The 14081-nt window shown below is 43.7% G+C and overlaps 1 protein-coding gene across 2 annotated transcripts in view; it reads right to left on the reverse strand.

The window, feature by feature from the left end:
- Nucleotides 1–2197: 2197 nt before the first annotated feature.
- LOC143974009 (tight junction protein 2-like) overlaps nucleotides 2198–14081 on the reverse strand; it is a 67913-nt gene continuing 56029 nt past the window's right edge. For both annotated transcript variants that reach the window (XM_077474975.1, XM_077474974.1), the window contains exons 8-10: nucleotides 12751–12904; nucleotides 9556–9614; nucleotides 2198–2313 (exon numbers count right to left, since the gene is read on the reverse strand). In XM_077474975.1, coding sequence (XP_077331101.1) covers nucleotides 9562–9614; nucleotides 12751–12904 — 207 coding nt within the window. In that variant the 3' untranslated portion in view covers nucleotides 2198–2313; nucleotides 9556–9561. The remainder of the gene's footprint in view (nucleotides 2314–9555; nucleotides 9615–12750; nucleotides 12905–14081) is intronic.

Genomic DNA, 14081 nt, shown 5'->3' on the forward strand with positions numbered 1-14081 from the left:
CTATTCTTGTAGTTCACACACATCATACTGCACAGCCCAAAAATGGATACACTTATTTCTTGGATAAGTAATTTAGTTTCCTGTATGTCATCTTTGCCTCCAGCCTGTTTGTTGGACATTAGTTTACCAACATCCCCTATGTCCAATTAGCAGTGAGGTTATTCAGAAAGCAGTAAATTTGGACCAGCAATATTAAAACTGAATCTAGGAGGTAGTAGATTGGTCTTCACAGCTGTAAAATGTGGCAGAGTTGTGTAAATCACACGACTGGTTTGTCAGAATTACAAATAGATTAAATAAATCCTGCTACATGCATTGTACCTGTTCACCTGCAGCCATTTGTTGTGTACAGTCTTGTAAAACTCTGAGATAAAAATAAATTCCACAAATTTGGGGGGCGGAGAGCTGAAATTATACACCGTACAAGAGCTCTGAGAGCTGATTTGAGAGAAGCACACAGGAAGGATGCAGAGTTGAGGTTCTCAATCACAGGCTGTATGCTGGTGCTCTCCTCCCCATCACCTTTTTATCTCTTGGTGTTGGGAAAACCTGTCAAAAGTGACTCATGCTTACAGCAGAGTTATGAGGCAGCAGAGGGAGATCACACTCAGTGCTTTGTTCATATTCCATGTCCATTTAGCCCTTTGCCTGTAGTTTTAGTATTCCATATACAAACTAATGTATCTGACCTCAAAGTTAGAAATATTCAAATTTCGACTGAATAAAATAGGTTTAAAAGGAAAAATATATGAAGCGTGACTATTCTGAACTTACATTTGAAATAGAGGTACCAGAAAAATTAGCTGACACAGGGTAATCATCTTTGTTATAATGCAAAAGCAGCTAGCACTACAATACAGAAAAAAACTGAAATATTTTACATCTGCTTCGTTACAGATTTGCCTGCAAAATGCAGTAAATAAATTGAGATCTTATTTTCACACATAGCATCTTCTTGTACTAGGCAGAAATAGTGCTATTCTATATCTCATAAACACACACTAGAGTTGGGGACTTTCAATTTAAGGATTTTGCTTTCAATCTGTGTAAAACTGAAATGCGAGATGTATACAAAATGAGATCTGTTTGACTTTAGGCCTATGTCCCACTTTCCAGCAATATAAACTAGAACTTTCTCATCTACACTTACAGCATTTCCTTATTTTCCAAAGCGGCGAGGTGCCCCTACATTGCAACAAGTAAAAGCTGCTTTTTGAATTTTTCTGCTAATTGTGTCAACGGTAGTAGAATCACCTCTGCGACAAGGCCCTTAGTGAGATGTTTAACAGCAAATATTGAAGGCCACTGAACATTTTCCATTATTCCCAGTGGGCCGGGTATGGTATAGCATTGTGAAATTGGCTAAATTGTTGCTGGGAAATGGTGGTGGGGCAATAATAAAATAAATGGAATGCATTTTTCGGGACACTTAACTTCAGCTTAAAATTTGCTTCACTTTTTAGTGCATACACAAAAATATATACAGTCTAGAAAACCTGGGTAAAACCCTGCTAGGATTGTTAAAGCGGAGGTCCACCCTAAAGTGGACCTTCCGCTCATCGGAACCCTCCCCCCCTCCGGTGCCACAATCGGAACCTTTCAGGGGGAGGGGGGTGCAGTTACCTGGATAATCCAGGTAACTGCACCCACTTCCGGGACAGCTCTCTGCGGAAAGGGGCGTAACTTACGCCCCTTTCCGCAAGTGCCCGCCCCTTCCCGCAAGTGCCCCGCTGCCTGCTGGGAAACACACAGCCCCCAGAGGCAGCGGGGAGCGTCCTTATTGCGCAGCGCAATTCGCGCATGCGCAGCAGGGAACCTGGAAATGAAGCCGAAAGGCTCCATTTCCTGATTCCCATACCCAAGATGGCAGCGGCAGGACCCGACAGACGACCTGGGTGCCGACATCGCGGGCGCGCTGGACAGGTAAGTGTCACTATTTTAAAAGTCAGCAGCTGCAGTATTTGTAGCTGCTGGCTTTTAAAAAAAAAAAAAAAAAAACGCGGAGTCCCGGTGGACTCCCGCTTTAAGAATCCCCAAACAAACCTTCCATAATAATGCATATTTCCCATTTTCTGGGTGCGATTAAAACATAGCCCTTTCACTTAGGTTTTGAATTCCCCTTCCTAAATATCAAGAGACCAGAAAATTAAGTCCCATGTAGGGAAGCATTTCTGCAAATTAAGTTTAACAAAAGATGTTTGTTAAGAATTAGTCTTTAATGTAATACAAAATACAAATATTTTGTGTGCTCAAGTACATGTACATCTTTGGTTAGCAAAAGAGAAAATTTGATCTCGAACCCACAACATGGACCTGCAAAACAAACAAAAAAAATGAATAAAGCATTTTAACAGGAAAAAATAATAATTGTAAACACAAAAAAGTCACAGCTTCCAATCTAAAGCTTGTTTCACACTAGTCCGACTTTCAGTGCAACTTTGGAGTCAGACTATGATGTGACTTTTTACTGTGGCATTAAATTCATATCAAAGTCAGGTCAAAGTAGTCAAAGTGCAGGAATCTTTTCTAAAGTCGGACAGAGACGGGGGGTTATTCTGACAATTCTTTAACTGAGAATTGCTCTATATATGGGGCAAACAAATAAACCCTCTTGCTACTGCTTTGCTAAAGCTGAAGTTAAAGCGTATGTTAACCCCAAAAGAATAAAAATAAATGGATCCTGCTCATTTAAAGCAGGTTATACAACAATGTAACCCTGTAACACCTAAAAAACCTGGCTGTTCCTCACAGTTTCTACCCTCCCCTATGTAAACTGACCACTGTGCATGGCTGTTGAGCACCGACACCATGGTCGGTTTACGTGCCTCCAACTCGCCTGTTTGGTCGCGACAGTGCCGCTCCACCCCCCTCCTGCTGCTTGCATAACACTAACCTGTATACACCATTAGCACTGCCTTCTATTGCAGTGTCCCTCTCCGTTTGTGATTTATAAAAATAAATACTGCAAATACCTAATTTCAGAGCCAAGATTGCAATCACGTGACCTGCAGCCTCTCCTCCTCCTCTTCAGACAGACGTCAGCATGGGAATCTCAGCCCCTCCCACTGCATCTGTCAGAGGAGGAAAGGAGAGAGCTGCACTGTCATGTGATAGCAATCTTGGCTCTGAAATTAGGTCTTTGCAGAATTTATTTGAATAAATCACACACAGGAGGAAATACTGCAAAAGGAGGCGGTGCTGATGGTGTTTGCAGGTTAGAGTGGCGTAACCACTTTAACCACTTTCAGACCGGACCAATTTGCTGGTCAAAGACCAGACCACTTTTTGCGATTCGGCACTGCATCGCTTTAACTGACAATTGCGCGGTCGTGCGACGTGGCTCCCAAACAAAATTGACGTCCTTTTTTTCCCACAAATAGAGCTTTCTTTTGGTGGTATTTGATCACCCCTGCGGTTTTTATTTTTTGCGCTATAAACAAAAATAGAGCGACAATTTTGAAAAAAAACGCATTATTTTTTACTTTTTGTTATAATAAATATCCCCCAAAAATATATAAAAAAACATTTTTTTCCCTCAATTTAGGCCGATACGTATTCTTCTACATATTTTTGGTAAAAAAAAAAAAAAAATCGCAATAAGCGATTGATTGGTTTGCGCAAAAGTTATAGCGTTTACAAAATAGGGATAGTTTTATAGCATTTTTATTAATAATTTTTTATTCTTTTTTTTTTTTACTAGTAATGGCGGCGATCTGCGATTTTTATTGTGACTGCGACATTGTCGGGGACCCATCGGACATTTTTGACACATTTTTGGGACCATTGTCATTTATACAGTAATCACTGCTATATAAATGCAGTGATTCCTGTGTAAATGACACTGGCAGTGAAAGGGTTAACCAGTGGGTGGCAGTGTAGGGGTTAAGTGTTCCTAGGGGTGTGTTACTAACTGTGGGGGGGTTGGGCTTTCATTTAGTGTACACTGATCTCTGCTCCAATCACATGAAGCAGAGATCAGCGTCACTAGTTGGTAGGCAGAATGGAAAAATGTTGTTTATACAGCATTTCCTCCATTCGGCCGCTCCGTGAGACGATCGCGTGTATGCCCGCGGCGATCAAGTCCGCGGGTCCCGCGACCGGACTCACGGGGGTCCCGACCAGCGCGGGAGCGCGCCGGCGGCGCGCTCCCGATGGCAGGGCGGCATCGAATATTGGACGTACATGTACGCCAATATGCCTGCCCGTGCCATTCTGTCGACGTACATCGTCGTGCGCTGGTCGGGAAGTGGTTAAAGTTCGCAGATTCTCCCCCATTAGCCAAAAGCATTTTCACCTACACACGTTATGTATCTGCACAAAAAAAGGGTCTCATTTTCTTTGTAATACAGTTGTATGATCTTCCTAATAATTTAGGATGTTTGCTGTTATGTAGATTGACTATTTTCACTATGTTCCTGAATTTGTGATAAAGGCATCAATTTAAAAAGGATGTTAAAGTTGCTCATTTTTTTAAATGAAAGAAATGTACTTAAGAAGACCACCGCACTGAATTGATACAGTTGGTCAGGTTGAAAGAAGACACACGTTCATCTAGTTCAACCAAGAGAAAAAAAAAATAAAAATACATATACACAATCTCATACCCACAGTTGAGCCAGAGGAACGCAAAAAAGCAAAGCATGATCCAATTTTCTCCAGCAGGGGGAAAAAAAAAAATAAGAAAAAAAAAAAAAAATAAGAAAAAAAAAAAAAAATCCTTCCTGATCCCCTGAGAGGCAATCGGATATTCCCTGGATCAACTTTACCTAAAAAAAGGTTAGTACCCAGTTATATTATGTACATTTAGGAAGGAATCCAGGCCTTTTTTAACCAGTTGCCGACCGCCGCACGCCGATGTACGTCGGTACAATGGCACGGGCAGGCATAAGGACATACATGTACGTCCCTTGCCTCCCGCGGGTCGGGGGCCCGATCGGGCCCCCGCCCGGTGCCTGCGGCGGTCGGTATTCGTACGGGAGCGATCCCGGACGAGGGGACGGCCATTCATTCATGGCCACCCCCTCGCGATCGCTCCCGACGAATAGAAATCCCCGGTGACATCACTTCCTCTCCTGTAATGTAAACACAGGAGAGGAAGTGATGTATTCTCTCCTCCGTGTCGGTATTTTTCGTTCCGACACGGAGGAGAGCGGATCAGTAAGTTGCACCAACACTCACACACACAGTAGAACATGCCAGGCACACTCACACCCCCCCTTTACCCCCCGATCACCCCCCCAATTACCCCTGCCCCCCAGTCACAGTGACACCAATGTCATTTTTTTTTTTTTTTTTTTTTTTTTTGCATTGGTGTCATTTGTGACTGTAATAACTGTTAGGGCAGTTAGAGTTAGCCCCCTTTAGTTCTAATGTACCCCCCTAACCCCCCCAATAAAGGTTTAACCCCGTGATCACCCCCCGTCGCCAGTGTCACTAAGGCTGGGTTCACATTGCAGCGGTTTATGAGAACGAATGTGATTCGCACCGCACTGCAGTGCAAATCACATCCGATCTCTGTGCGATTCGAGTTCAGCCATTCGCCGCACCCGCCACACCCGCCGCACCCGCCGCAAATTCGCACGGGACCCTTTTTTTGGCCCGCAGCAGAATCGGATCGCATGGGTGTTCACACCATGCGATCCGAGTTTGCAGATCGCACTGCGATATGCGAACTGATCTGGGGGTGTCAGTAACATTTCACTGACACTCCCAGCAGTTCGCATAGGGCAGTGTGAACTGCCGCCGGGAGGCATGCGATGCGGGAACCCGCCGCGGATTCGCGGCGTTTCCGCATCGCTCCAGTGTGAACCCAGCCTAATAAGCGATCATTTTTCTGATCGCCGTATTAGTGTCACAGGTGACGCTAGTTAGGCAGGTAGGCATTTAGGTTCGCCGCAGCTTTTTATAGCGCCAGGGACCCCCATATACTACCGCATAAAGCCCCCTGATTGCCCCCTAGTTAACCCTTTCACCAGTGATCACCATATAACTGTTACAGGTGACGCTGGTTGGTTAGTTATTTTTTTATAGTTTCAGGGCACCCGCCATTTATTACCCAATAAAGGTTTAACCCCCTGATCACCCGGCGGGTGTCATTTGTGACTAATAACTGTTAGGGCAGTTAGGGTTAGCCCCCTTTAGTTCTAAGGTACCCCCCTAACCCCCCCAATAAAGGTTTAACCCCGTGATCACCCCCCATCGCCAGTGTCACTAAGGCTGGGTTCACATTGCAGCGGTTTATGAGAACGGATGTGATTCGCACCGCACTGCAGTGCAAATCACATCCGATCTCTGTGCGATTCGAGTTCAGCCATTCGCCGCACCCGCCGCACCCGCCGCAAATTCGCACGGGACCCTTTTTTTGGCCCGCAGCAGAATCGGATCGCATGGGTGTTCACACCATGCGATCCGAGTTTGCAGATCGCACTGCGATATGCGAACTGATCTGGGGGTGTCAGTAACATTTCACTGACACTCCCAGCAGTTCGCATAGGGCAGTGTGAACTGCCGCCGGGAGGCATGCGATGCGGGAACCCGCCGCGCATTCGTGGCGTTCCCGCATCGCTCCAGTGTGAACCCAGCCTAATAAGCGATCGTTTTTCTGATCGCTGTATTAGTGTCACAGGTGACGCTAGTTAGGCAGGTAGGTATTTAGGTTCGCTGCAGCTTTTTATAGCGCCAGGGACCCCCATATACTACCGCATAAAGCCCCCTAATTGCCCCCTAGTTAACCCTTTCACCAGTGATCACCATATAACTGTTACAGGTGACGCTGGTTGGTTAGTTATTTTTTTATAGTTTCAGGGCACCCGCCATTTATTACCTAGTCTCACTAGTGTACCCCTAAATTTAGGGGTGTCTACTTTCCAAAATGGGGTCATTTGGGGGGGGTTTGTGCCATCTTGGCATTTTATGGCCTTCAAAACTGTAACGCCCTTAGAAAGCCTGAAGGCGGTGCTTGGTTTTCGGGGCCCCGTACGCGGCTAGGCTCCCAAAAAGTCCCACATATGTGGTATCCCCATACTCAGGAGAAGCAGCAGAATTTATTTTGGGGTGTCATTTCACATATGCCCATGGCATGCGTGAGCAATATATCATTTAGTGACAACTTTGTGAAAAAAAAAAAAAAAGTTTGTAATTTTCCCGCAACTTGTGGCAAAATATAAAATATTCCATGGACTCAACATGCCTCTCAGCAAATAGCTTGGGGTGTCTACTTTCTAAAATGGGGTCATTTGTGGGGGTTTTGTGCCATCTTGGCATTTTATGGCCTTCAAAACTGTAATAGGTAGTGAGAAGTGAACTCAAAAATTTACGCCCTTAGAAAGCCTGAAGGCGGTGCTTGGTTTTCGGGGCCCCGTACGCGGCTAGGCTCCCAAAAAGTCCCACATATGTGGTATCCCCATACTCAGGAGAAGCAGCAGAATTTATTTTGGGGTGTCATTTCACATACGCCCATAGCATGTGTGAGCAATATATCATTTAGTGACAACTTTGTGTAAAAAAAAAAAAAAATTTTTTTTTTTGTCATTATTCAATCGCTTGAGGCAAAAAAATAAAATATTCAATGGGCTCAACATGCCTCTTATCAATTTCCTTAGGGGGTCTACTTTCCAAAATGGGGTCATTTGGGGGGGTTTTGTACTGCCCTGCCATTTTAGCACCTCAAGAAATGAGATAGGCAGTCGTAAACTAAAAGCTGCGTAAATTCCAGAAAACGTACCTTAGTTTGTAGATGTGACAACTTTTGCGCAAACCAATAAATATACAATTATTGACTTTTTTTTTACCAAAGACATGTGGCTGAATACATTTTGGCCTAAATGTATGACTAAAATTGAGTTTATTGGATTTTTCTAATAACAAAAAGTAGAAAATATCATTTTTTTTCAAAATTTGCGGTCTTTTTACGTTTATATCGCAAAAAATAAAAATCGCAGAGGCAATCAAATACCATCAAAAGAAAGCTCTATTTGTGGGAAGAAAAGGACGCAAATTTTGTTTGGGTACAACATTGCATGACCGCGCAATTACCAGTTAAAGCAGCGCAGTGCCAAAGTGTAAAAAGACCTCTGGTCATTTACCAGCAAAATGGTCCAGTCTGAAAGTGGTTAAAAGCAATCTACTGAGCTGGCCAGAACCAGCTCTTGATTTGCATATTCCAAATTTTCACAGCTCTTACCTAAGGTTAAAGCAAAATAATGCCGAAGCACAATTTTGCAAATTCGACATGTGTTAGTAAAACTGTACATACACCATATTACCAAAAGTATTGGAACGTCTGCCGTTACACAAGAATTTTAATGGCATCCCAGTCTAAGTCCGTAGGGTTCAAGCCCACCCTTTGCAGCTGCTATACCAGCTTCTGGGAAGGCTGTCCACAAGGTTTAGGAGTGTGTTTGTCGGAAGGTTTGACCATTCTTCCAGAAGTGCATTTGTGAGGTCAGGCACTCATGTGGACTAGAAGGCCTGGCTCAGTCTCAGCTTTAATTGACCCCAAAGGTGTTCTATTGGGTTGAGGTCAGAACTTTGTGCAGGCCAGTCAAGTTCCTCCACCCCAAACTCTCATATCCATGTCTCCATAGGCCTTGCTTTGTGCACTGGTCCACATCGTTTGGTGGAGGGGGTATTATGGTGTGCAGTTGTTTTTGAGGGGTTAGGCTTGGCCCCCTAGTTCCAGTGAAAGGAACTCTTAAGGCATCAACATACCATTTTGGACAATTTCATGCTCCCAACTTTGTGGGAACAGTTTGGGGACGGCCCCTTCCTGATCCAACATGAATGCACACCAGTGCACATAACAAGGTCCATAAAGACATGGATGAGGGAGTCTGGGTTGTAGGAACTTGACTGACCCACACAGAATCCCCTTGGGATGAATAAGAGTGCAGACTGAGAGCCAGGCCTTCTCTCTAACATCAGTGCCTTCTGGAAGAATGGTCAAACATTCCCATAGACACTCCTAAACCTTCTGGACAGCCTTCCTAGAAGAGCTGAAGCCGTTATAGCTGCAATGGGTGGGCCAACTCAATATTGAACCCTACGGACCAAGACTGGGATGCCATTGAAGTTCATGTGCGTGAAAAGGCAGGTGTCCCAATACATTTGGTAATATAGAGCATCACCACAACTACTTTGTGCATCCAAGTGAATTATACATTTTTTATGAGGACAAATTGGGCTTTCATTTGGTGGTAAATGGTAGTGGATATGGCCTGATTATTTTTTAATCAAAAGAAAACTGGCCCAAAATTGTAAAAAAAAATATACATAATTTTTTTAATTAGCTGAATATTTCTTGTTACTACCATAACCTACCTCCAAAGAACAACCCAAAATAAATTCGCTCTGTTAGGAGCTTGCTGTGTGTAGCGCATTTCCAGCACAAAGAGATAAACATATGTGGCTCCACGGAAAAAAGCCCAGCGAGGCCGCATATACGCGTACTGTCGATGTGAAGGAGTTAAGTTAAAAACGTATGGAAAAAAAAAAAAAACATTTTAATTGTTTCCACAGATCTTATCCTGTGCCTGTCAACAATGTTGGGGTACAAACCTTTGTTTATTGCTCTTTGGACCTTGGATTTCTTCTTCTGTTTGAATAAGGAGGATCATCTAAAAAAGGGAAAAAGGAAAAAAAAAAAAAAAGTTTAAATAAAGTGATCGAACCCAGCCAACACATTTGTACACTTTAACCACCTCAATACTGGGCACTTTCACCCACTTCCTTCCCAGACCAATTTTCAGCTTTCAGTGCTCTCATACTTTGAATGACAATTACTCAGTCACGCTACACTGTACACAAATTAAATTTCTACCACTTTGTTCACACAAAAAAAAAAAATTCTACTCCATTTTAACTCCTTGCTGACCAGCGCACAATGCTATACTTTGGCACAATGGCACAGCTGGGCAAATGGGCTACAGGTACATCCCCTTTAAATCACGGCATAGTGGGCGCACACCGTGTACCTCGTGATCGTGTCACAGAGTGGCAGAATGGGGAGACGCCTATGTAAACAAGGCAGTTCCCTGTTCTGCCTAGCAACATGGCTGAGATCTACTGCTCCCTGTCATCGGGAGCAGTGATCTCTCACGTTCTAGAGAGACAATCCCCACTACAGTTAAAATCACTCCCTTCCAGTGTCATTTACACAGTAATCAGTGCATTTTCATAGCACTGAATGCTGCATAAATGACAAATGGCCCCAAAATAGTGTCAAGTGTGTCCGATATAATGTCGCAGTCACGATAAAAACAAAACAAAAAAAAAACGCAGATCACCGCCATTACTAATAAAAAAAAAAAATTTAACAAAAAAGAAAACGTCAAATTTTGTTTGGGTGTTGCACCCAAACAAAATTTGCGCAATTGTCAGTTAAAGCAATGCAGTGCCGTATTACAAAAAGTGCTCTGGTCAGGAAGGGGGTAAATCATTTTCGGGGCAGAAGTGGTTAAAAAAAAAAATCCCCAAAAAATCTAAAATTTTATCATAACATTTAGGCCAGAATGTATTCTGCTATATCTCTTTGGTTAAAAAAAAAAAAATCCTGGTAAATGTATAATTGTTTTTTGTGAAATTTAAAGCATCTACAAGCTATGCTACGCATCACTGAAAATTGATCAATCCTGGTGTACTGACTGTCCATTTGTTGAGGCCCTAAAATGTCAGAACAGTACAAATATCCCCCAAATGATCCTTTTTTGTAAATATTTCAGTCCAAGGTTGTTTAGTAAGAGGCATATACAACAAACAAGGACAAGAGGCATAGTGAGTTTTAAGTTGCAATTTTTGCCCACAATTGTTTGTAAAATAATTACACCCCCCCCCCCCCCCCCCCACCTCCACAAAATTGTCTTATTTCTCCCACATGGCACAGGTAAACTTGCAACTACACCCCAAAATATATTTTGCTACTCCTACTGAGTAGGACGATACCACATGTGAGACTTTTCCACAGCCTGGCCACATACAGAGGCCCAACATGCAGGCAGCACTGTGAAGGCCCTGGAGCAACAGGACAATGGAATTATCCACAAAACTACCTTTTTTTGGAAAGCAAACACCCCAACACATATTCTGAGGCATAATGAGTCTTTTAAACATGTTTTTTTCCACACGTTTTTGGAAAATGTGGAAAGAAAATTATAACGTAATTTTGTAGCCATGTGAACAGCTGGGACAGGCGCGCGCCCAGGGGACAGCGCCTGTCCCAGCTGTCCCCTGGGCACGCGATAGGTGTTTTTCACTGTGCGGGGACACTGACAGGACACTAGATGGGTGATCGGAACTCACCGATCGTCTCCGCTTCTCACTGACATGCTCTGTGTGAGGAGAAGCAAAGCCGATTGCCTTACAAATGGCTCTAATTCACATTGCACGATGGCTGTGATTGGACACAGCAATCATGTGATCAGGAGGGCCAAAAACAGTTCACTCCACTGTATCTGGGGAGGAAGCCATGTTTGCAAGCCAGGCAGCATTTCAAACATGTCTACCATTGTTAATCTTCATTACATTAGGGCTAATAAGAATAGTAGTCTGCACAAGAAATACAAGGCTGTTCTATATAAGGATACTTCATTTTTGCAGATCAGCAGGTAGCCAATGTCCCCACAAAAAAAAAAAAAAAAAAAAAAAAAAAAAAAACACTACCATTGGATAGAGATTAAATCTACAACTAGTGTACACAGACCTAATGCATTAAAAGTGGATAAGCCATAACATTTATGTCTGTGTGCTCTGTGTTTCATTCCTTCTTCAAAGGCTAAACCTGTCAGTTTTTTTTTTTGTTGCTGTCTTAGTTCTGTTTGGGATATTTTGCTTCACTTCCTGTCCTTCGGATGCAACAGAAAGTGGGAATACAACTCTCCAAAGTGAGGTGAATTGCCCACTTGGACAGGTGTCCTTTTTGTAAGATTTACCCTCACCTCTTATTTTAGCTGCAAAATATTGCATTTCCTATCAATTTTCGTTTTTGTAAAAATGATCACCAGGACAAATGGAGTAAATCTGCACAGCAGGGTCACAAAACAGCAATAAAAACCATGACAGATATGCCAACCTCCCCAACTATCAAAAACTATACAACCACATTATATATACGCTATAGGAAATATTTACATACACGTTTGCCAATAGTATTATTCTGATATTAAAGCGGAGATCCACCCTAAAATGGACCTTCCACTCATCGGATTCCTCCCCCCCTCCGGCGCCACAATTGGCACCTTTCAGGGGGGAGGGGGGTGCAGTTACCTGGATAATCCAGGTAACTGCACCCACTTCCGGGCTAGCTCTCTGCGGAAAGGGGCGTACATTACGCCCATTTCCGCAAGTGCCCGCCCCCCTTCCGCAAGTGCCCCGCTGCCTGCTGGGAAACACAGATCCCAGAGGCAGCGGGGACCGTCCTCATTGCGCAGCGCGGCTCGCGCATGCGCAGTAGGGAACCAGGAAATTAAGCCGAAAGGCTCCATTTCCTGATTCCCATACCCAAGATGGCGGCGGCAGCACTCGAGTGTCGATCTAGAGATCGGCTTCGGGTGCCGACATCGCGGGCGCGCTGGACAGGTAAGTGTCACTATTTTAAAAGTCAGCAGCTGCAGTATTTGTAGCTGCTGACTTTAAAAAAAAAAAAAAAAAAAAAAAACCCGGAGTCCCGGCGGACTCCCGCTTTAAGGAAAATTGTATGTTTGGTTTACCAATTCTTTGAAGCTTAGAGACCTTTTAACACAATCACTGTTTTCTCACCTTCCATCTCAGAGTCACTGTCTTCGACATAAGGCAGGTTGATCAAAGTCTGCTTTTTGTCTCTCAGAACCACCAGCTGAAGCTTCCCGCGTGATTTCTCAATCAAAGCCTGAGCTTCGGTTAAAGACATGTTCTCAGTCAAAATGCCATTGATCTAAAAACATAAGAAAAAATAAAACAGGCTTCAAGAATGCAAACATTATAATGCAATAGTAGGGCCAAGACAGAAAATTGTATTGACTTTTAACGCCTAAGTGGGCTTTAATGTTTGGGAGGTGGCATCGCTTCTCTATCATGTGACTGAAGTGCAGTAAGCACAATCCCAGCACACAACCTCAGGCCACCACGATTGCATATTATGCAGCAGCTGGGTGATAAAACCCACTTTCCTTGCCAATTCATATGTGTGTTATTCACTTGGCAAGAGGTGAAATATGCAATTCTACTTTAATGTATAAATATATATTTAAATGCCTTAAAATTAAAGATTTTCTCCACAATTAGCGCACTTGAGGGTGAAGCTGCCGAATCGCTTTCATCAGAAAGGCGCACACTACAGCAGCCAGGAGTGCGTGTAAGACCCCCACTGCCATAAGTCTTACATTGGTGGCAGTTAAAGGGTAGAAATTTTGTGTAAAACAGAGTATGTCAACATATACACAGTTCTGCCACTACAAGTACACATATACTTTCATTTACAAGTCCAAAACTATTTTAGAATTGTATAAATGCCAACAGAACCTCCTATTTGCTACCTATATGATCTGTGAACTGCAGACTGTGCTCCCTTCCAGAATTCCTAGTCCTCCCTGTTTCCTATGACCCATAGCCTCACTCCTGCTGCTGCAGTTTTGTGATGTAAAATATATGAAAAAAAAAAAAACTCTAAGGGTCCTTTCACACGGGGCGGATCAGTTCTGATCCGCCCCGTGGATATCCATTTGCTCAGCGGGGATCACTCCGTCGATCCCCGCTGAGCAGGGAGATGACAGGTCCGTCACTGCGCAGGGACAGACCTGTCACAGCGCCGCTCTCCCCTATGGGAGATCGGATGACGACGGACCGCAGTGCCCGTCGTCACCCGATCCGATGGCGGATGGAAAAATAGCTTTTTCCTCCGTTACACTTTTTCGGATCGGAGCGGGTCGGATGTCAGCGGACATGTCACCGCTGACATCCGACGCTCCATAGAGCTCTATGGAGCACCCGTTCAGGTCCGCCTGAAAAACTGACAGGCGGGCCTGAACGGGACGTCAGTGTGAAAGGGGCCTTAAAGGGTATTTTTAAATGGAAACCAGTGTGAATTTCTTCAACAAAAAAAACTTCATTTT

This window comes from Lithobates pipiens, unplaced genomic scaffold (assembly GCF_037356315.1).
Source record: "Lithobates pipiens isolate NorthernLeopardFrog02 unplaced genomic scaffold, aLitPip1_a1.2 Scaffold_13, whole genome shotgun sequence".
Taxonomy (NCBI): domain Eukaryota; kingdom Metazoa; phylum Chordata; class Amphibia; order Anura; family Ranidae; genus Lithobates; species Lithobates pipiens.